The sequence below is a fragment of the Nycticebus coucang genome, chromosome 13 (assembly GCF_027406575.1).
Source record: "Nycticebus coucang isolate mNycCou1 chromosome 13, mNycCou1.pri, whole genome shotgun sequence".
Taxonomy (NCBI): Eukaryota; Metazoa; Chordata; class Mammalia; order Primates; family Lorisidae; genus Nycticebus; species Nycticebus coucang.
Window position 1 is genome coordinate 46,169,489 of NC_069792.1, and position 21,867 is coordinate 46,191,355.

A 21,867-nucleotide genomic window follows, 5' to 3' on the forward strand; every position below is an offset into this window, starting at 1 on the left:
ATAAACTTTTTCACTACTCCAGAAAGCCATGGTGACATCATCGTATTATTTACTAGAATAGCAACTTAGTTCAAGTGTCACACTCTGGAATACTTTTTTGAACACTGAATTATGTGCTCATTTCTTGTCCCATACCACTATGCACATCACTGTATTAAAAAGTCACTTATAGCCAGCTGTGTGAACTATTTGTCTATATTTTAGTCTCCTCATTCATAAAACAGGAATAACTATAATAACCTCCAAATAAAGTTGTTTTGATGGCAAAATAAATTGATACACAATAGCACTTAGACAAATGTAGAACATAGCAAGCACATTAGCTATTATTATTATCAAGTTATTTACTTGTTGTATTTCCTTATTAGACTGGAATCTCCTTGAGAATAGGGATAATGTCTTGCTGATTTCTTTATCTCCAGTGCCTAGATTGACACTTGGTGTACAGGAGATATAAATTAAGTACATTAAAATGATAACTGGGTTGGGCATTGTGGCTATGCCAGTAATCCCAGAACTTGAGAGGGTGAGGCGGGTGTATTACCTGAGCTCACAGGTTTATGACCAGCCTGAGCAAGAGCAAGAGCTCATCTCTAAAAAGAGCTGAGCGTTGTGGCAGGTGCTTGTGGTCCCAGCTACTTGGGAGGCTGAGATAAGGGAATCACTTATGCCCAGGAGTTTGAGGGCCATGAAGGCCATGAAGGCTTAATTAACCCTCAGATTTATGCTGTGAACCATGGTGACATGGCACTTTACCAAGGTGGGGGTGACAAAGTAAGACTGTCTCAAAAAAAAAAAATTAACTGAAAAATTTAAAAGTTGAAATTTACTGAATATCTAACATAAATTATCATTCATAAATAATCCACAGGACAGGATAAGCTTAATAAATGTTTATTAGTGATTCTAAATTCAGATATTTAAATGCCTGCCACTTTCCCTACATGAACTCCTTAGAAGCTCATTGGCATTTCCTTAAATATATACATCTCAGACTAGGTGTGGCGGCTTACAGCTATAATTCCAGCTCTTTAGGAGGCCTAAGCTGAAGGTTGGGAGTTTGAGATTAGCCTAAATAACACAGCGAGACTATGTTTCTACAAAACAATAGAATTATCCAGGTGTGGTGGTGGGCATCTGTAGTCCCAACTGTGGCAGAAGGACTTCATGAACCCAGGAGTTTGAGGTCCCAGTCCCAGTCCCAGTGAGCTATGATGATGCCATTGCACTCTATAACCTGGGCAACAGAACAAGACCTTATCACATGTTTAAGTATTAAAATAGGTATGTGTAGGGGCGGTGCCTGTGGCTCAGCGGGTAGGGCACCGGTCCTATATGCCGGAGGTGGTGGGTTCAAACCCAGCCCTGGCACAAAAAAACCACAAAAAAACAAAAACAAAAAACCACAAACAATATCTTAATCCCCAATAAACCTTTAAAAAAAAAAATAGGTATGTGTATACACACATATACACACAAGTAGAACCTCCATAGGTGACCACCTCCGCACATTGATCACTTCTTTAAGCCGACCTAATTTTCATAGACTGGGCATGCACCACACGTACATATCAGTATAGTATGCCTAGTTTCTTATGTTGACCACCTCCTTATGTTAACCAGTTTGTTACAGTCCCATGGGTGGTCAACTTACAGAAGTTCTGTTCCATATACATCTGGAATTCATTTTAGCTTGTACAGAAGTTTACAAAGAATGAAAATTATAAATGTTTATATAATCGCCAAAAGAAGGATTTATAAATCTAATCTAATGACCCAGAACTGATGTTACATTAAGATTACTTACAATGCTCTTCTTGCTGAAAATAACATGAGGGCAGAGATTTGGTCTGACTACTCATCTCTTTTTTCCAAGTGTTTAGCATAATTACAGGTATTCAATAAATATTCAATAAATATTTGTTGAAGAAATAAATGAATGAATAAAAGGAAGGAGATATGCATTCATTCTGTTCCCCCTAACCTGGTTGTATTATAAAATTATTTGTAAGTCAGAAGCCCATGATTTGGAATCCATATAAACTTACCTGGGAATATATGCAAAAAATAATACTACTATTGGTAGTGTACATTTTATTCATCCTCATGACCTTGTTTCTATATATAACAATACCTTTTTAAAAAGTACCAGTCTGGCAATTAGAAAAGCATATTTTAGGACTGGGTTGGCCATTAAGTTGTTATGAAGCCTGAACTTTTCTCAGCTTTGATACTTCTTTTTTTATTTTGTTTTTTTAATGAAGTCTTGCTCTGTTGGCAGGGCTGATGTGTGCAGAGGCATCATCACTCCAGCCTCAAACTACTGAACTTCAAGTAATCCTTCTAAGTCAGCTCCCCAGGTAGCTAGGACTACTGGCATGAACTACCATGTCCAGCTAATTTTTACATTTTTTGTAGTGACAGAGTCTTCCTACTAACCAGGTTGGTCTCTAACTTCTGGCCTCAAGCCATATTCCTGTCTGGGCCTCACAATGTATGCTCAGTATGAGTCACTGAGCACAGCTGACATCTCTTACCATTTAATAGAAAAATCAGATGATCTCTAAGGCCTGCAAACATAATCTTGTAAACCAATAATTTAGTTCAGTTAAGCAAATATTTATGCTACAAACAAGTACTACGCTTGCTGCTATCAGGGAATTCAAGCTATGATCAATCCAGTGACCAAAAAAGACATGGAAACAAACTGGTTATATTTCAAAGTAGGAAGAAACTCTACTGCTGGACTAAAAAAAAAAAGTTACTAGAGTGTAGAAAACAGAATAATTAACTCTGCCTTAACAGATATATGGGAGAGAAAACAAATTAGAAAAGCTTCATAAAGGAGGTAAGGATTTGCGGAATGAGTCAGAGTCTGATGAACAGTACTCATCAGTGAGGAAGGGTGGGAACTATAAAAAACAATAGCGTATGTATTTTTCCATAAAAATAGTGAGAGCTAGATAAAGTTTTTGAGAAAAATGAAATTGATTATAATGGCACAGTGCTGAGGGCCCTCCCTAGGCCATGAAGGCTTAATTAACCCTGCCATACAGCAGGAGGTGAGTGAGCCGGGCAAGCAACCCTTCGTCTGCACTTACAGGCACTCCCCATCATTCACATCACTGCCTCCCTACCATACAGCAGGAGGTGAGTGAGCTGGGCAAGCAACCCTTCATCTGCACTTACAGGCACTCCCCATCACTCACATCACTGCCTGTTAGACCAGTGGCCGCATTAAATTCCCAAAGGAGCACAAACCCTACTGCAAACTGCACATGTGAGAGATCTCGGTTTTGGGCTCATTATGAGAGAGAATCTAATGCTCAGTGATCTGAGGTGGCACTGAAGCAGAGACGCTAAAGCTGAGACAGTCAAGTTGTAAGAAAACAAGTTTAGGGATCCCTCTAATTCTGCATTATGGTTAGTTGTATTTCACTACAATGTAATATAATAATAAAAATAAAGTACACGATAAATGTAATGTGCTTGAATCATCCCAAAACCACCACCGCCACCCTGGTCCATGGAAAAAATATCTTCCATGAAACCAGTCCTTGGTGCCAAAAAGGGTAGGAACTGCTGACTTAGTGAAATGTTAATTACAAAGATGGCTTCTGAGATAGAGTCATTACTGGGTACAAAAGCCCTCAGGAGAAAAAAATATAGAGGGTTCAAGTAAGGCAGTGGCTATGAGAAGGAATGGTAGCACTCTTGAGCGGAAGCTGTAAAGGGGTCCTCTTCATAAAGTGGAAAAGAAAGAATAAAACATGACCAGAGTTTGAAGTCTGAGTGCCTTCTCCACATATATATGAGAACACTAGTTTAGTCCTCCCTGAGATATTCTCACTCAGTGGTTCGTGGAGTTCACCTGAGAAACAAGAGCTTAATGTCGGACAAAACAAACCAAAAAATCTAGTTGCCTAGGCTGCATCCCAGAATATCCTGAACTACGAAGAATGTGAGTATGCATTAGAAATAGTTTCTGAAGCATGTATCTAGTTAAGAATTTGTTTTCTAAACAGAGAAACAAAGGACAATTGCCCCAAATGGGAACTGGGACAAGAGGAGCTACTGACTTACATCCAATGAATCTGTTTTTATGTTTATTGTTGTTAAAGTCTAAAATTATTAATACTGGCCTTTATTTTCTGTAACAGAACAGAAATCCACTGTCAACAAAATCATTATCTACAGCACCTATTTCTAAAAGGTGGGCAGATTTCTGACAGACAGGGAAGAAGTAGCTTCTCCAAGAACATGGCTCCCTTTTAGGGTCCATCTGAAGGTGATTTTCACGCTAATACCCTGAAGAGCTGTCTTTAGCTTCTCATTTTAAGGATGAATTCTGGCAATTTGGGGGAAATATTAAGCATATCACAATTCCACCAAAATAAGTTATCTGAACACATGTGAAACTTTACATGCACTTAAATTGAATGTATTTGAAGGTTATTTATGTACAGACACAAACATACCTTATGTAATCAGGGAGAGGACAGAGGTATCAGGTAAATAAACATCCTTATCCAAATAATAAAATAATAGCCTGTCAAAAATTCTTTTCAAACTAGCATCTGTTCCCTACACCATTACTTCTGATAACTTCACACATCAAAGTATAAGCCATCCATACTGTAGTGTAATCATGTCATAATAGCATTGATTTTAGAGTCAGTTTGAATCAATTACTTGCTAATTTCATAACCTCTCTGCCATTTCCCTTATCTACCAAACGTAGATAATATCCTCTATCTTAAAAGAATTGTTTTGCAGATTAAAATCTGATGATGTATGTGAAGTACTTACTCCAGTCTTTGCACACTCCAGGGATAGCAGTTATCACTACCAATCATTATTACTAATAATTTATATCCCTAATCAATTCCTGGTCATTAGGCCCTAATGGCTTACTGCATCCAAAAACCTAGCTTAGCACATTCCAAGTTTGCAAAACACTCAGGAGATCACTCCCCAACTCCAAAAGTGCCATTCAATGGACTACAATGTGAATGGTACCCCCTGGAATGTACAAGGAGGTGATGCTGTTCTCTAAGTTGCCTCTTTCAGCCAAAGTCCAGTAACAGCTAATAAAGTAATTACAGAAAGAACCCAGGAAGGAAATAAATGTATGCATTAACACAAAATGGATGCTTGGATAGCTAGGCAGAGAAAAGTGACCAGGGAGAATAAACGTAAAAATCTCTAAAAGAAGCCATCTTTATAATGGCAGTAAGTTTTTTTTTTTTTTAAACCTACTGAAATGTTTTAAATAATAAAGGGATGATACTATCTCTGAATACACTGGCTTTTGTGATCAACACTAAGATGATTATAATACACATTCTTCATCTCACTAAATGATACCATCACCCACCCAGTTACTTATGTCAGAAAACTAGGAATTGTTTCTAATTCATCCACTGGCAAGTTTGCTGGGTCTAGTTCTAAAATATATCTTGAATCTGTTCATTTCTCTGCATCGCCATTTTTTTTTTTTTTTTTTTCAGACAGTTTCACTTTGTCACCCTTAGCAGAGTGCCATGGCATCATAGCTCACACAGTAACCTCAAACTCCGTGGTTCAAGATTCTTTTGCCTCAGTTTTTTTCTATTTTTAGTAGAGACATAAGACTGGGTCTCATTTTCACTCAGGCTGGTCTTAAACTCCTGAGGTCAAGCAATCTACCTGCCTCAGCTTCCCAGAGTGCTAGGATTACAGGCATGAGCCACGGCACCTGGCCTTGTGTCTCCACTAGCACCACACTGGCTCACGGCACCGGGCTCTTTCTCATGTGAACCTCCACAATATTTTTCTAGTCATTTCCAATTCCATTATTCCATTAGTGGACTACTAGAATCCACTCTCTCCACAAATACCACAGTAATCTGTTCCTTCTATCTGGAATTCTATGCCACCCAGATCCTTACATGGCTGCCTTTTTCTCATCAATCAGGATGCATGAGTGAGGCTCAAATATCACATCCTCAGTGAGACCGTCTTCTCTGGTTACCTAGCTATACAGCCCACTCCCAGTCACTATTACATCACCTTGTTTTACCTTCATCTTTATACTTGGGCCTATCTGAACTTACCATGTGCATTTGTTTGCTTGTTTACCGAATCTCAATCTTCAGAACATAAAGTTCATAATAATAAAAATCTTGTTTACTTTTATTAACCACTCTACAAAACCTAAAACAGTGCCCAGTACATGGCAGTTACAAATATTTACTAAATGAATAAACATATCAAAGTAAAAAGTTTTAAAAGACAATAAATATGGTCACTCCTAGAAAGTGTAAGAGTAATGCACATACAGCTTATTGTCCATTTTATATAATAAATAACATTGTTAAAGAATCAATAAAATAATGCTTTAATTACCTGTACTGGGCTGGCCCTGAGGATCACAGTAGTTCTCTGTAGTCATGAAAATAACTGCCAATCCAATTTCTGCTTCAGGAATAGGTCTAAGACCCTGCCTGTTAGAATGCAATAGTTTAAATAAGCATGACAACATATTAAAACTAGCAACTTTTATCAAGAGGACACCAAGCTATATAAACCTTTTTCCCTTCCCAAAGAGATACCATAAATTTATGGTAAGGACAGAATTCCAAATACACAGAGTATAGACTTGCTACACTGGGCAAGTCCATCACCTTTTAGTAACTCAGTTAACTTTATTTGTAAAGTAAGGGGCTAGAGTAAAGAATATAGATTTTCCAAGTTCTAAAATTCTATAATTTTCAGAAGAAGAAAACAATAACAGATAAAACAATTAAAATAGGCTTTTAGCTGGGCATAGTGGCTCATGTCTCTAATTTTAGCACTCTTCCTGAGGCAAGGGGATCACTTGAGGTCAGGAGTTCAAGGCAAGCCTGAGCAAGAGCAAGACCCTATTTCTACAAAAAATAATTAACTGGGCAAGATGGCACTTGCTGATGGTCCCACTTACTTGGAAGCCTGAGGCAGGAAGATCACTTGAGCCCAGGAGTTCCAGGAGTTGAAGGTTGCAGTAAGCTATGATGACACTACTGCATTTTAGTAGCCTGAGACCTTGTCTCAAAAAACAAACCAAAAACCCTCCAAAACAACATCAACCCCCTCCCACAAACACTGGACTTTTATAAACAAATCTGTGGTTATTATAATCATAAGATAAAAGAGAGGGGAAAAAAAACAAGAGAAAGGGGAATGAAGAAGTACAAAGAACTACACATAAATGATGTCTATATATGTGTTATGAAGTTTAAGTTTAGTAAATCATTATACTAAATTTACATGTATTAAGTTATCTGAAAGGAATCTTATGGTGAACCTATTTTCTATTATTCTGTAATCTGAAAGACTGATTTTATAAAACAAAGACATTTTAATACAATTTAATAATAATTCTATTTGGTCATTAGACATAAAATGTCTGATTTCAAACCAAAAGTTTAGTTTATCTCAAACAGGAAGCAATTAATCAAAGCATGTGCCTAAACTATTTTGCCATCTTAATGGCAGCTTGTTTATGTCAGCAACAAAGCCTAGGGAGTGAGTGGGGATAAAATCACAAAATGTGATTTCCACAGCTTCCTGAGAACTGAATATTTTTCCTTGCAAAAACTGGTTTGAAGCCTGGAAGAAGTGGCAGTCAGCTGGTGAAAGTTCTGGTGAATACAGTGGGTGACAAGAGAGTTTTGAAGTCCAGCTATGTAGTTTGAGCAGCATTATTTGTGCAACAGTATTATCTTGCAAGAGGACTTGTCTGTCTCTATGACCAATCTATTCTTCTTAATCCCAAGCATCGTCATCACTTTGTCCAATTGGCTACAGTAGACAACTGTTAACATCAACTGACCAGGTTTCATAAAGCTGTAGTGGATAACATGGCAGGTCCTCGAATAACATCGTCTTATTCTTTTTTTATTATTATGGGTTAATATGAGGGTACTTCTGATTAGATAATGTCATCTTATTCAACATCCATTTATTATAACATTGATGAGAAAAAAAATCAATTCCTGGCCAGGGCCACTGCCTACAAAATGTTTGTACATTCTCCCCAGGTCTGCATGAGTTTTCTCTGGGTATTCCAATTTTCTTCCACATCCCAAAGATGTGCATGTGAAGTGAACTGGCATGTCTAAATTGTCACAGTCTGAGCAAGAGTGGGTGTGAGTATACACTGTGGAAAAATGGCTTCTCGTCCAGAGGTGATTCCTGCCTTGTGCCCGGAGCTGCCAAAATAGGCTCCTGCCATTCACAGCCCTAAACTGGAATAAGTAGGGCTGAAAAATGAATGAATGAATATAAATTATCATGAATAGAAATTCATAAAGTATATGATAATCATACAAATGCATAACAATAAATGATGTGGTACAAAAGTGCTCAACAAGCCTGCCACATTTATTGTTTTTGAATTATGTGGTGGCAGGAGGTGCTCCTGACAATTTTTGCATTGCGAACATTTATTCCTTTATTTAACTCACAATGACCACTGTCACAGATGGATGCACTAAAAATTGGGTAATTATCCTGCTCGTTTTTTATTAATTTTTATTACATGTATATACATGCATAGCTCATGTTTATTTCAAAGTTTAATAACAACAGTGTTTTGGGTCTTTAAAAGTTTGGTGATGTTTCTTTGACTAGAAATATGCCAGAGTAACTTTTGTTTGCACCAAAAACTGATAAAATTGGTTTTATTATATAATGTTTTGCTTAACGCAGTAGTTTCTAAGATGTTAAATGAAGACTTATTGCATTAAAATTAAAGGCTTTTATTTACCAATATACTACAAAGATAAGTTAGAAAGTGGTTAACAGATTTATAATGTACGTAAGTGAAAAAACAAAAAGGATTAATATCAAGAAGAGTTGGCTCTCTGTATCCTCAAGTTCTACATCCACAGACTCAACCATTAATGTGGCATTTTTTTAAGAGACAAAATTTTAGAAATAGAGAACAAATTAGTGGCTGCCAGGGTTTAGAGACAAGGAATGGGAGGTTGGGAGAGAGAAGGTAGGTGTGAGTACAACAGGACATGTGGATTCCTTGTGGGGATGCAACTATTCTGTTTGTTGACTGTGAATATATGAACATACATGTGAACTAACTATAAAATCAAATGAGTCTATATGAAACTGGGGAAATTTGTATTAATATTAAAGAACAGTATAATTATCTCAATGGAAAACCAGACAAGAGACACAAAGCAGTATTTCACCTAAGAGAAAAAAAACTCTCAGCCTGTACCTACCAAGAAGCCTGGCCTACAGATGCATACCATCATGTCCAGCTAACTTTTAAAAATCTTTTGAAGAGATGAGGTCTCACTATGTTGTTCAGGTTGGTTTCAAACTCCTAGCCTCAAGGAATCCTCACACCTCAGCCTCTCAAAGTGCTGAGATTATAGTCGTGAGTCACCACACCCAGCCCCAAAGATACTCTATTTCTAGTATACTAAATCATAATCAATTTTCAAGTACACTACATGATAAAACCATTATAATAATTTTTCTATCTACTTTTACTTTAAGTGTGATAAAAAGTTAAGTACAAACTCTCCTACTTGCAATTTTTTTACTAATAAAAAGTAATTCTATACCTTTGGAGCATATCCATAATTGAATGAATCCATTTTTTCTGAGAGTCAGGAATTAAGATCTGTGAGTTTGTTATTCCTATATCAACAACACAAGTTCCAGGAGTTGAAAAGAAACTATCTTCTTCTTCATTTTCTTCTGTTATCAACCTAGCTTCTCCACCTCCAAAAATAATTGCTGAACTTAATTTCTTATGCTAAAAATGAAAAGAAACATCTCAAAAATGTAATAATTTCTTGAGAAGGTTCTTACTATATAACAATTTGATTTAGGAATTAAAATAGAATTGAATTAGATAGAATTGGTTCTACTTCTTAAGTGGGCAATTTGAGCTTCCACTCTGAGAAAAGCCCTAGTTTAACAAGTATCTGTGCAGCCCCAGAATTGTTATGTTGTCTCCAGTTCCTTACCTCTCTTAGCACACAGAAATTAACTGTGAGCTTACCTGCATAATTTTTCCCAACATAAACTCTTGGAACTCCCATTTCAGCACACAACACATTCAACATATATCTATTAAATGAACAAGTTCAAACTTAAAAAGTTTTCTCTCCCCCCCCACTTTCATATTTATATAAACTTAATTAATAGGCCAATTAACATATATTAAGAAATACTGTAATCACATTCAAGGGTATCCAACCTGCAGTCCACGAACCACATGCTGACTGTATGAAGATTTTTTTTGCTTATCTGTGGTGTCAGATATCATGAAAAATATTCATGAACCTTTTATTTACTGATCAGCTTTCTTAGTGTTTGTGTATTTAATGTGTGGCCCCAAACAACTCTTATTCTTCCAATGTGTGACAGCAGGGAAAAAAAAAAGGGTCAATACCTCCGACATACATAATCAGTAGGCAGCTTCTGATGCCTGACCAGTTTTTTATTCTACTTCACACTTCTACACCAAATCCCAAAACGATATACATTTAACAACTATTGTTAAGAGTAATAATATATCCTCGTTTGTGATGTTCTCTTTAAGAAAATTTAGCTTATAACAATTACCTGTTTGGCATTCAAAAATACAAATGTTTTCCCTTTGAAAATTTGTTTTCTTTCCTGTCGTCCTGATAGATCAATATTTTTACTTTCAATAGCCGGTTCATCAAGAGGTGGGTAAAAACTGTAAAAAATAAAGTATACTCTAATCACATACTACTCTATATGGTTACTATTAAATTTGTAAATAGGGTTATTATCTAGCACTAGAAAGGCTTAATTTCCCTGCTACCATTTCAGTATACATGTTTTTTTAAAGTTAAGAGTTTCATCTGATAGAAAATGACCAGAAGTGTCTTAACGTGTCTTTATCATCCATGAAGATATAACTTTTTATATGATCTTCAATAAATTTCATCTAACCTACAGTACATCACATCACCTCTATATGAAGACTTTTCAAATATAGAATGTTTCAGAATCCATGTATAACTTTGGCCCTAAAAACTGTATCCCAAACTACAAGTATTTACTTGCCCAACACATGGATAGCAGTTTACTTCATTAGTCCTGTAGATGCACAATCATGATGATTTCTGCAACACACTAGAAGCCTCCTCATTTAAGTCCAGAACTAGCGATCATTATGCTTCTTCAAAACAAAAGAGCTATTTATGTAATTAACAGAGGCACCACATTTATTTCATATCCTTTTTGTAACTCATTACTACTATTAATGTTTCCAAATTGAATCAAGCAAGTCTTCAACAAGCAAATCAAAATGGATCAAGATTGGCAGAGGACTCTATTAAGCCAAATGACCACATATTACCAACTGCCATCATCAAATTCCTATTTAACAATGATTCGGAATTATTCAACAATTTTATAGTAGAGATGTTTTATTATAGCTATGTATGTTAACAGTCAGAAATTTAAGCCAGAAAGAAATTACACTGAACCCAGTCAAAAAATCATCCAGGGTTTATCTGAAAATGTTAACAAAAGAGTAATCAATGACTAATTCAGAAAACTCCAAGTCAATGAATCACGAGTAGTGAAAACCTTACGTTATCTTAACCTCAAGTTATCTAGCACTAACGATGGTTTATTATCTACAGCAAGGGTATAGGTAATAGGATTTATGGAGTCCCCAGGAAGGTTCATAAAGACGCTTCAGAGGAAAATGTGATTCTCCTGAAATATTTCACAAGTTTATAGCACATACATGAAGTTTTCCGAGAAGAGATCAGGCTTTCATATTCTCACAAAGGTCATAGAGTCAGAAAAGGTTAAAAATCATGTATTTTAAAAACTGAGGATCTTTTCCCAGATTCTAAAAATACTATATTATCTGTTAACCACAGTAAAAAACACAAAAAGCTTTGCACATAAAAATTACAAACAAAGTGAAAAACATGATTTTTTATTAGTTAAAAAGCAGACACCTATTATCAGGTACAAATAGTCCCTAAAACAAACAAACAAACAAACAAACCTGCATTAAGCAAAATAGTTTATAACAGCTAGTAGTAGTTTAAAATTTATAACAGAATTCCTAACTTGCATATTTTAATTTTTAAAATCTCGAATATTCAAAATTGTCCCATAGGGTTTACAAATACATAATCTATTATGATCTACCAACATGTATTTTAAAGCTATTTTTTTGTCAGCTGAAGTCAGTTAAACAACAAAAAACGACAGAATTAACTTATTACATACATTGATTATTGTGATAATGAGTCAGTGGTATTTGGATGAATCTGAATACACATAATTCATACATATTTACTCTATGAAATGTATTGATTTTGGCAAAATCTTCATATTGTTATAATTGAGATGTTCACATAAACTAAAAATTTACTTTTTCTTGCGAAATATAGTAAGAAGATTTAATAAAAGTTTAATATATGGCCCAATTTCTATGAAGCAAATGCTAACAGAATTCTGAATTTGGGGGTCTGATATTTAAGATAAGATATGAGGCTCAGCACATGTAGCTCAGTGGTTAGGGTGAGGGCCACAAGCACTGGGGCTGGTGGGTTCAAACTCAGCCAGGGCCTGCTAAACAACAATGACAATTACAACAAAAAAATAGCCAGGCATTGTGGTGGGCACCTGTGGACCCAGTTACTTGGGAGGCTGAGGCAAGAGAATCACTTAAGCCCAAGAGTTTAAGGTTGCTGTGACCCCATGGTACTCTACCTAGGCGATATAGTGAAACTCTGTCTCAAAAAAAAAAAAAAAAAAAAGATGAGATATGAAAGTATGGTCTCAAGCATTTGTATAGAAAACACAGGGCCCTTTTTCTGTAAGCGTAAGAGTGTAAGCGTTGGTGGTCTGTACCTGTGAATTCAACCAACTACTGCTCAAAAATATTAAAAAATAACAATATAACAATAAATAATGATAATGAGAAACAACAGTATAACAACTATTTACATAGCATTTAAATTGTATTAAATTTTGTAAGTAATCTAGAGGTGATTTTAAGTATATGTGAATTTTGGTATCTATGGGGAGGTCTTAGAACCAATCCCCTGTGGGTACTGACAGAGGACTGTTCCAACAAGTATTTTAGATAAGAAAATTTTCATGCTACTAAATTTACTAAAAACATTCACCATTTTTAAGGCCCTCAGCATTTTAACCTGTAATCCAGGAAAGAAAATCCAAGTGTCTTTCTCCTCAACCAAAATTTATATTACCTCTACGTTTCACTAACACAACACAGATCTTCTAATCTGGCAGTTCATTTGGGCATCGAAAGAAAGTAAAACAAAGTAATAAAACTATTACGAATTTTCCTAGATATTCAAAACTAGCAACAGGAAACATTTCTTTTAACTAGCACTTATAATACCAAGCAATGTGCTCAGACTTTATATAATATTCACGTATCACATAACATTTCAGTCAATAAAGCATACCATATATGACAGTGGTCCCATGACATATCATATTTTTACTGTGCCTTTTCTAAATTTAGATATGTTTAGATACACAAAAACATCCCATTGTGTTACAACTGTCTACAGTATTTAGTAAGTAGTCCATAGTATTTAGTAAGTAGTCCATAGTATGCTGTATAGGTTTGTAGCCTAGGAACAAAAGGCTGTAACAGACAGCCCAGGTATGTGTAGGTGGTACCACCTAGATTAATCTAAGTACACTCTGATGTTCATGCAGGATAAAATCATGTAAGAATGAGTATCTGTGAATGTATCCCCACTGTTAAGTGATCCATGACTAAGTTACTCCATTACTAATACTAAAAATAATGTAAATATACAGGAATCATTCTCATTTTTGAAAGGAGGTGTGAGGACAACAATGACTTTAAAAGCTACTTCACCCGAATCACCCCCAGTACAGGAATGCATCCAAAATGTTCAACTGATTGCTGTATTACTCTTTATGTAGAGGACCTTTTCATTCTAAGTTTTACCTGTTCTCCAAAACAATTGATGTTGCAGAAATCATAAGCTGTGATACCCACAGCCACCTACACATTCCTTCCAGAGCATGTATACTTTTTCTCCAAGACTTAGGCCAGGTCTGGCAGGTTGTAGTGTAGAGATCTACCTGTCTTGTGCCTGTCCAAGACCACACTTCTATCAGTAACTTGCTCTAATAAATAACAATACACCAATAACCAAATTCAACCAAATTGAATTTGTCTGCCTCCTCCTTTGGTTTCTTAGCATTTGGAAGTTGCTTTGAATTTATGGCCCTTTTAAGGAACGTGAGGTAACTGATACAGAGAAGAAATGGGCTCCATTTCCAATGCTGCATGCTCAAGAGGGCTCCTAAAGAGGGCTGCTGTACCACACTTCAGAGGTACCTCTCAAGTAATGCCTGGCACTGGTACATGTGCTCTTTTAACGATATCTCAGTGTCATCTTTCAATTTTTGCTTTAAGTACTATCACATGTTTAACATTTGTTTCACAGAGATAAGAAACAACTAACAAAGACTTTGAGGAAGTTTTTCTTTACATAGAAATAAATTTCCATTAACAACACTGAACTGTAACACATTAACTATTACATCTTAAACAACCGTTAAGAAGGAATTAACCTAAATAAAATCAATGCTATCATACTGTCTATGTCGTATCTTATTATATTTGAAATATATAACATACCTTTCAATTTGTGGAAGCTGCTTCTTGGACTGAACTGCTTTGAGAAATTCAGTAAAATATTCTGGCTTCACAATTGGACGTCCACAAATAAGTGCACATATTGTCTAAAATAAAGAAAACATGTAAATATACATACTCATATGCTTGCTTTTTAAAAGAAAAATTTTAAGTTATAAACTACAAAGAGACCATTCTACACTGCTTATCATCTCTCTAAATTTATAAAGGAGTTAGAATATACAATACACAATAGAAGTCAGTATTTTGTCACTGCTTGCTTAGTTTTATTAATAGAACACAAATCCCTACATAACCACTATAAAAGAAGCCACTAATTACAATGTTTTCTTAAACACTGCTTTATGGATGAAAGTGGAACATAAAAGTCAATTTTAAAATGCATTGCAATTTCAAAAATATTAAAAGTATATCTAAGTATATCTTAGGATTGAGGAAATACAACATATCTGGTACAGAGAAAACAATACCCAGAGATAAACATGAGAGATAAGATATTTTCAGCCTGATTACCTTTCATAAAGATTTTAACTACACAATAAAGACTTTTCAAGAAAGTAATAAAAAAAAAAATAACTAGGGTTAGGTAAAAACTCAAATAAGAAGGAAAAAAAAGAAGTTTCAGCTAACGTGAATTAAGCTACAAGCCTCAAAAAAAGATACAACAAAAAACCTGAGAAAGATTAGAAAATTTAACAGTGGGCAATGAAAATGGAAAAAAAAAGCAGCAGCAGCCTAGGAAAGAATACAACTAATGAGTTTACATGTATGTTTTTAATAACACATGCAAACTGAAAGACACCAACCTCCAAAGTGAATTTAATAATTAACTTCCAGCATGAAGCAGTCATGTACAACTCAACACTGGACCAAGTAAGCTCTAAAACACACCACTCTGGGAAAATTATTCAATTGCTCACTGCCTCTCGATTTACTCTTCAAAAAAATAAGTCATTTTATTATAAAGACACCTATACTCGAATGTTCAATGCAGCACAATTCACAATTGCAAAGATGTGGAATCACCCTAAGCACCCATCAAGTCATGAGCAGATTAACAAAATGTGGTGTATATATACACCATGGAGTACTACTCAGCCATAAAAAGAAATGAAATAACGTCTTTTACGGCAATTTGGATGAAATTGGAGACCATTATCTCAAGTGAAGTATCTCAGGAATGCAAAAACAAACACCATATGCACCCTGTAATAACTGGACAGCAATCAACCGGCACACATAGGCAGAGAGATGTACTGTCATAAAACCTTACCTATCAGATACAGTGAACACTATTCAGGCCATGGGCACACTAATAGCCACGACTTAAACATTATAAAAATTTCCACATACAAAAGAATTTGTACTTCCCTAATAGTTTTAAATTTAACACACCACCCTCCAAACCCCTCAAAATAGTATAAGTTAAACTGAATGCTGTTTAATTTCCCTTTTGGTTCTAATAATCATTTTAAAAACATAAGCTAACCTTTACTTTTAGGAAATTTATCAAAAAATAGTATAATGAGGTTTTCTTTTTTGGCACGATTGATCAGAAATATTGAAAAAGAAGTGCTCTGTAAACCATGCTGGTGTATCTAATGAAGATCCACAAGGTGGCTACTAGCATCCCATTTACTACAATAGTGTTCGTGCTTGTCACAGACTCAGGAAAATAGCTCTCAAGATGTACTGCTTTTCATCTTATTTCACACCCACCAAAGCAAGTATATAATTACCTACTCTGTTTCTTAAGAACCTTAGTATCTTAAAGGGGACTGTGCTGGACCCACACTAAATATTCTGGTCACTATAAAGGTATATTCCTACTGTAAACTAATAAATGAACATTATTATTTATAAATTTACTACTATATGTGGATTTACTTGCATAACTTAATTTTCTGGAAGTTAACCATGTTGCTAAATTTATAAAATCAATTTCATAAACTTGCAAAGTTGAAAAAAATCTTTGATCGGAGATAACCCTACCAAGGTATAAATTTAACCTGAGGATCTATCCACACTGTAAGCCCTTCTTTATAACACCTCTTTAAGTTATAACACACATACTCTAATTGATTATATTAATAAAGATTTTTTGAATTATCCAATAAAGGAATCTAAATAATTTTTGCTTTAGACATTAACCTAAAACAATCCCACAAATCTGTATCAACCTGCTTAAAAGGAGATGAATCACCTCCCAATGTCATTCTTCAATTAGCTTTGAATATAACCAAACCTGATTAAGATGCAAAATCTGAAAACATACCAAAATATATCCCTGTTTTAATAGTCAATGTCTTCTAAAAGTACTTATTTACTATCTCTAGCTTATAAAGATGCATCAAACTAATGTTAAACTACAAGAACTTAAAGCCTTTGTAATTAGGACCTTGAATCAAATAAATACTAAATAAAACAGCATGAGCTCATGAGAGAGTATCACAGACTAGAGGAAGACAACTTGATAGAAGAGCATGAGATACCTGGTGATTCTGAAGATCAGCAGTTAATCACTACTTGCTTTGCGTTTAGAATGAAAACAAAATATGCACTCTAATAAACTTCTTGGTGAAAGGATATCATTAATCACTTTCTAAAATGCTGAATCAAAACCTAAAATCTAATTGTATGTACTTTTGCTCATTTCATACAATAAATATGTTATATGAAAAGCCATTCAAGCCTAAATGATACATAAAGGCATGGAATGGGTACATACAAATCTACAACTACCAGCTCTAAAAGTTTTAAAGTGAATTTTTATTTATTGATTCACATTAATGGAGGGTACAAATGTATTTGCATTTGTTAGGTAAAGTCCCTCTTATAATTGTGCCCCGCCCCCAAGAGGTGTGCCATACATCATGACATTGTATCCCTTAAGTGGGAGTACCTCCATTCTCCTCCCTCCTACCCTCACCCACTCCCTCTAAATTTTTTGAGAAGTCTGTATACGGTGAGTAAACGAGTAACCTCAAATTGACAGAACTTATTTTACCATAATAACAATACTTTCAACCTACTTTAATGGTAACTTTAACTGATATCATGACAAGATGAGTACATTCTTCTGTCCAATTGTTTACAGTAAGTCCTCCAAGTTGCAATACAGCTTGATTTAAAGCAGTTTTCCCAGAGACATCTAAACAAGAAGAGCACGCAACCAAAGGCTCATACTCTACCCTGAAAATGAGAATAAGTAACATGAAGTTACACTATCATAGTTACAGAGATGGCAATTTATAGTAGTTTAAAAATTTAAGATCATGTCATATCCTTTTAATTTTTATGTATTATTAAACTTTCTCCACTCAAGAAAAAAACAAGTAAAAGTTAACATTATACTTTGACCTATGAGGAATCAAACTAATACATGTCCCATCAAAACTTGCAGGGCCCGCTCAAACTCTCATCACTGTGATTGACACAATGCACTACCACTATTGTAAGTAGGAACTAAATTATATTGTTTTCAATTCATTACCTATAAACATCCTTTTCCTTTAGAATTTGATTGGTATGAAACAAAGCTGTCTATTTTAACATTAATCTTAAAACTTCTTACCTGAATTTACTTTCAAACACTCCAAAGGTAATTCTATCCCCTGTCTTCAAAGTCTGGGAAAGGCCATTCTGCATTTTTTCCTCATTAATGAAGGTACCATACTTAGAATTATCTTTTATTGTCAACACTGGGATTTCATCTGGTTGACTCTGAAAAATCAAATAATATTTTAAAATCTTTTACCACTTAGTACATTCAATTCCTAGGGAAAAAAAGGTTAAAAAAGGAAAAGCTGACAACTTTTTGATTAGGGAATAGATACGTGGCTAACCTCCCAACACTGTACATAAATTACTGCTTTGGCTGCCTTCAGAGAATGATCACTCAACCCGCAATTAATATTTAACTTAAGGAAATTTCCCAATTCCCCAAATAAATGTTACTTATTTTTGTAATTTTCTGACCCTTCAATTTCACACAATTTTGAATTTGTTGCTTTGGTACAGTCTATTTCACATATAACATGACAACTTCATTACTATTTTATTTTTCATTATCAAAATCGTATTATAAAAATTGGTTCAATCACAGTAAGATGTGAAAGGCTAGAGTTTCTGACTCACAAAATCTGCAGAATTTTGATTCTTTTATACTTAAAATAACAGACACAAAACCTAAATAACATGGAATATAGCATTTGCATAAATGCAAACTTTGCTCAAAATAATGGCCTTCCTTTTTTATTACCACTGGTCATGAAAGTCTATTGCTCTATTCCCAGGCTTGGCACAGGGACTGGCACACAGTAAACACTCAATAAATGTTAGTTAAGTAAATAAAAATAAGTATGTCCTACTCCCTCTGAGTTCCTAAATTACTATAATAGAAAAATACTGAAACAGAAAATTCAAATCTCAAAATCAAATCTAAACAGCTTTATGAAATGAAATGTCCTATAAACTCTACCATGTGCAACAAGCTAATTCTTGTGATTTAACCCCCTTATTGCAAGCTAGTAAAATTAGTAACATACCAGGTTGGTTTCAGAAAAGTTAGCAGTTAACACTGCATGATTTCTACTGATTGACTGATCATTTCCAACTAAAATGGCACAGTTTTTCCTTCCAACAATGTAGTCAACACTAGTCAGAAGTCTGTATGGTTCCACTAAGAGAAATTTAAAAAAGAAAAGGTAAATTGATAGACATTCACATACACGTAATACATGTACAGACACACACATGTGCATATCTAATATAGGTAGGACAATATTAAAACATTTTTATTTGTTATTCAAATGTTAAACACAAGTCAAACTTGTTTCTATCACTGAAATATAAAAGAGTACCTAAAAATAGATGAAAAATATATTATTTTTCTAAAGCAAAAACAATACTGAGAGGACGCAATACTCCCCCAAATTAACTTACAAATTTAATGTATTACCAAACCAAAATCACAATACTCAGTTTGGAAATGAATAAACAAATTCAAAAATTTACCAGGAAACTACTTTAAAAAATGGTCAAAAAATTTTAAGTAATATTATGGGAGCTTGCCCTACTTGATGGCAAAATATGCTGTAAAGCAGTAGTGGTTAGAAAGTATGTTAGGTGGATGACATGTCCGCCAGCTCTTCTTGGAACAAGGGTGCCCTGCTTGGGTGCTTTCTGGAGCAACTGCTCCACCTGGGAAGGAGGATAAGGGTACCGCCTGGTTCTGATGTTGCCCAACCCTCAATCCTATCTCAACCAACTGCTACATCAGAGAAAGGAGGTACTGCTTTATCAACCTGGGAATTCCCTTCAGCTCCTCCAGGTGGACTTTTGGAGAGGGAGCTTTTACCCAGAAGAAACTGAGGACACTAGCTGATTGTTTATTAACATCCCACACCTCCCAAAAGCCCACCCTGGGGAATGGGCCAATGAAAGGAAACAACCTGAGCAGTAAGTGAGTCAAGTTAGTCAGTCTCTCTCCTCTAGGTAACTTTGTTGTACTGTCCCTGCTGGTGATTTTTCTCTCCTAAGGAGTCAAAAACCCAGGTAATAGAACCAGAAGGCTGGGCTTGACATTGTGGTGTGTCTGGTCATTCTTTGGCCAAGAGCACACCAAGAACCAAGGGCAGATTGCAACCCTTGCAGTATTACCAACCCAAAATCAAAATACTGTGTTTATAACTTAATAAACAAATTAAAAAAAAAAAATCAGGAAACTATGTTAAAAAATAATCAATATTTGCATGATATTATGGGAACTTGCCCTACTAGATGGCAAAATATTCTGTAAAACTACAGTTGCTAAAAAGTATAGTTATGGACCAGGAGTAAACAACACAGAACAATGCAATAATTTCCAGATTAGACGTGTAATTTTGTTTTTTACGCTAAAGGTAGCATTTCAAATCAGTGGGAAAAGATTATCAGTCTTCTAAAAAATTGTTGTAAATTACAAATTGCTGGAGTAACAGCATGTATGTTGGGAGATTTGTGGAGTTTACTCTGGGAGCACAAGATATCATTACCAGAATGGTAGAGTAATTAGGGCAGGAAGGCGTTCGGGAAAGCCGGGCCCACAGTGATGTCTTCCAAAGACTTTAGTTTGGCCCTCTTCATATTCCCTTCTCTTAGTCTCTACGTAGATCTTTCTGCCTATCGTGAAGTTCCTGAGAACAAGCCCCAATCATAGTATACCTGCTTACTCTTCTATCAACTAATAGTGACCACACACACTAAACAACATGTGTAACCATTTCCCACTGCTGGAAATGCAGAAAAGAAAAAAATAAATCTACTTTTTCAGTCGTTCTGAAACAAAACTGAAAGTAAGCTTTCCCACAGTTGCCACATACCCAAATCATGGGAGTCTTCACGAAAACAATATACTCTAGAGTCGCCAGTAGCTAGCGTGTGGTCTGGCCTCTGATAAGCTACAATAGGTGTTTCCCCCAGGACTGGATGTCCCAGGGGGTCCCAGCCACGGCTCCCTTCCTCAAAACATCTATGCCCCGCTGGTCCCAAACGCCGAGAGCGCGTCACACCGGGCGGGGGCGCAAGCCACCGCCGCACGCCCACCGGCTGGTCGGGCTGCAGCCCCCGCTAGCAGTCGCCGCGCCGCCCGGAAGACCAGGCGCTTCCCAGACTGGCATCCGCTTCCGCAGCCTTCCGGGCCGGAAACTGGGACGGCGCAGGAAGCTTCGCTCGCAGGCCCCCTCTCTGCAGTCGTTCCCGGGAAAACGGGCCCCGAGATTTCCCTTCCGCACTTACCTGGCTCCGGGCCCGCAGCCGGAACCAGCTTCCACATGAGTCCGGCTTCTTAGGACTCGGACTGAAGTGCAGCCATGTAAACGCACTAACGAGCGCGGATACAGCCTACGACCAGCGCGGACTCCGGGACGTGCGCGCTCCCGGGAGCCACGCAGATTGCCTGAGAAACGGGAATGGGGCGGGAGTGCGATTTGGGCGCCTGGTCGCCACCTGGTGGCTGGGAAAGGAACAGAGCAATTTGTCTTGAAATGTGCTGTATCCAAAGGGTGTGCAGTACGCTTGCCACTTCAGGGTGTTTGCTGAATATAAGATTATCTACATTTTCTTATTATCAGTATACAAAAATTTTCAAGTTAGCTCCACAGCAC

General features: G+C 36.0%; 1 protein-coding gene across 2 annotated transcripts in view; it reads right to left on the reverse strand.

Annotated features, from left to right (window-relative positions):
* NBN (nibrin) overlaps nt 1-21,655 on the reverse strand; it is a 43,971-nt gene extending 22,316 nt beyond the window's left edge. The window contains exons 1-8 of one of the 2 annotated variants that reach the window (XM_053559205.1): nt 21,500-21,655; nt 19,270-19,403; nt 18,297-18,445; nt 17,755-17,914; nt 14,705-14,808; nt 10,618-10,735; nt 9,609-9,802; nt 6,388-6,485 (exon numbers count right to left, since the gene is read on the reverse strand). In XM_053559205.1, coding sequence (XP_053415180.1) covers nt 6,388-6,485; nt 9,609-9,802; nt 10,618-10,735; nt 14,705-14,808; nt 17,755-17,914; nt 18,297-18,445; nt 19,270-19,403; nt 21,500-21,536 — 994 coding nt within the window. In that variant the 5' untranslated portion in view covers nt 21,537-21,655. Of the gene's footprint in view, nt 1-6,387; nt 6,486-9,608; nt 9,803-10,617; nt 10,736-14,704; nt 14,809-17,754; nt 17,915-18,296; nt 18,446-19,269; nt 19,404-21,084; nt 21,320-21,499 lie in introns of those variants that run through there. The other variant, XM_053559206.1, reaches the window with a different exon arrangement.
* Between the last annotated feature and the right edge of the window lie 212 nt (nt 21,656-21,867).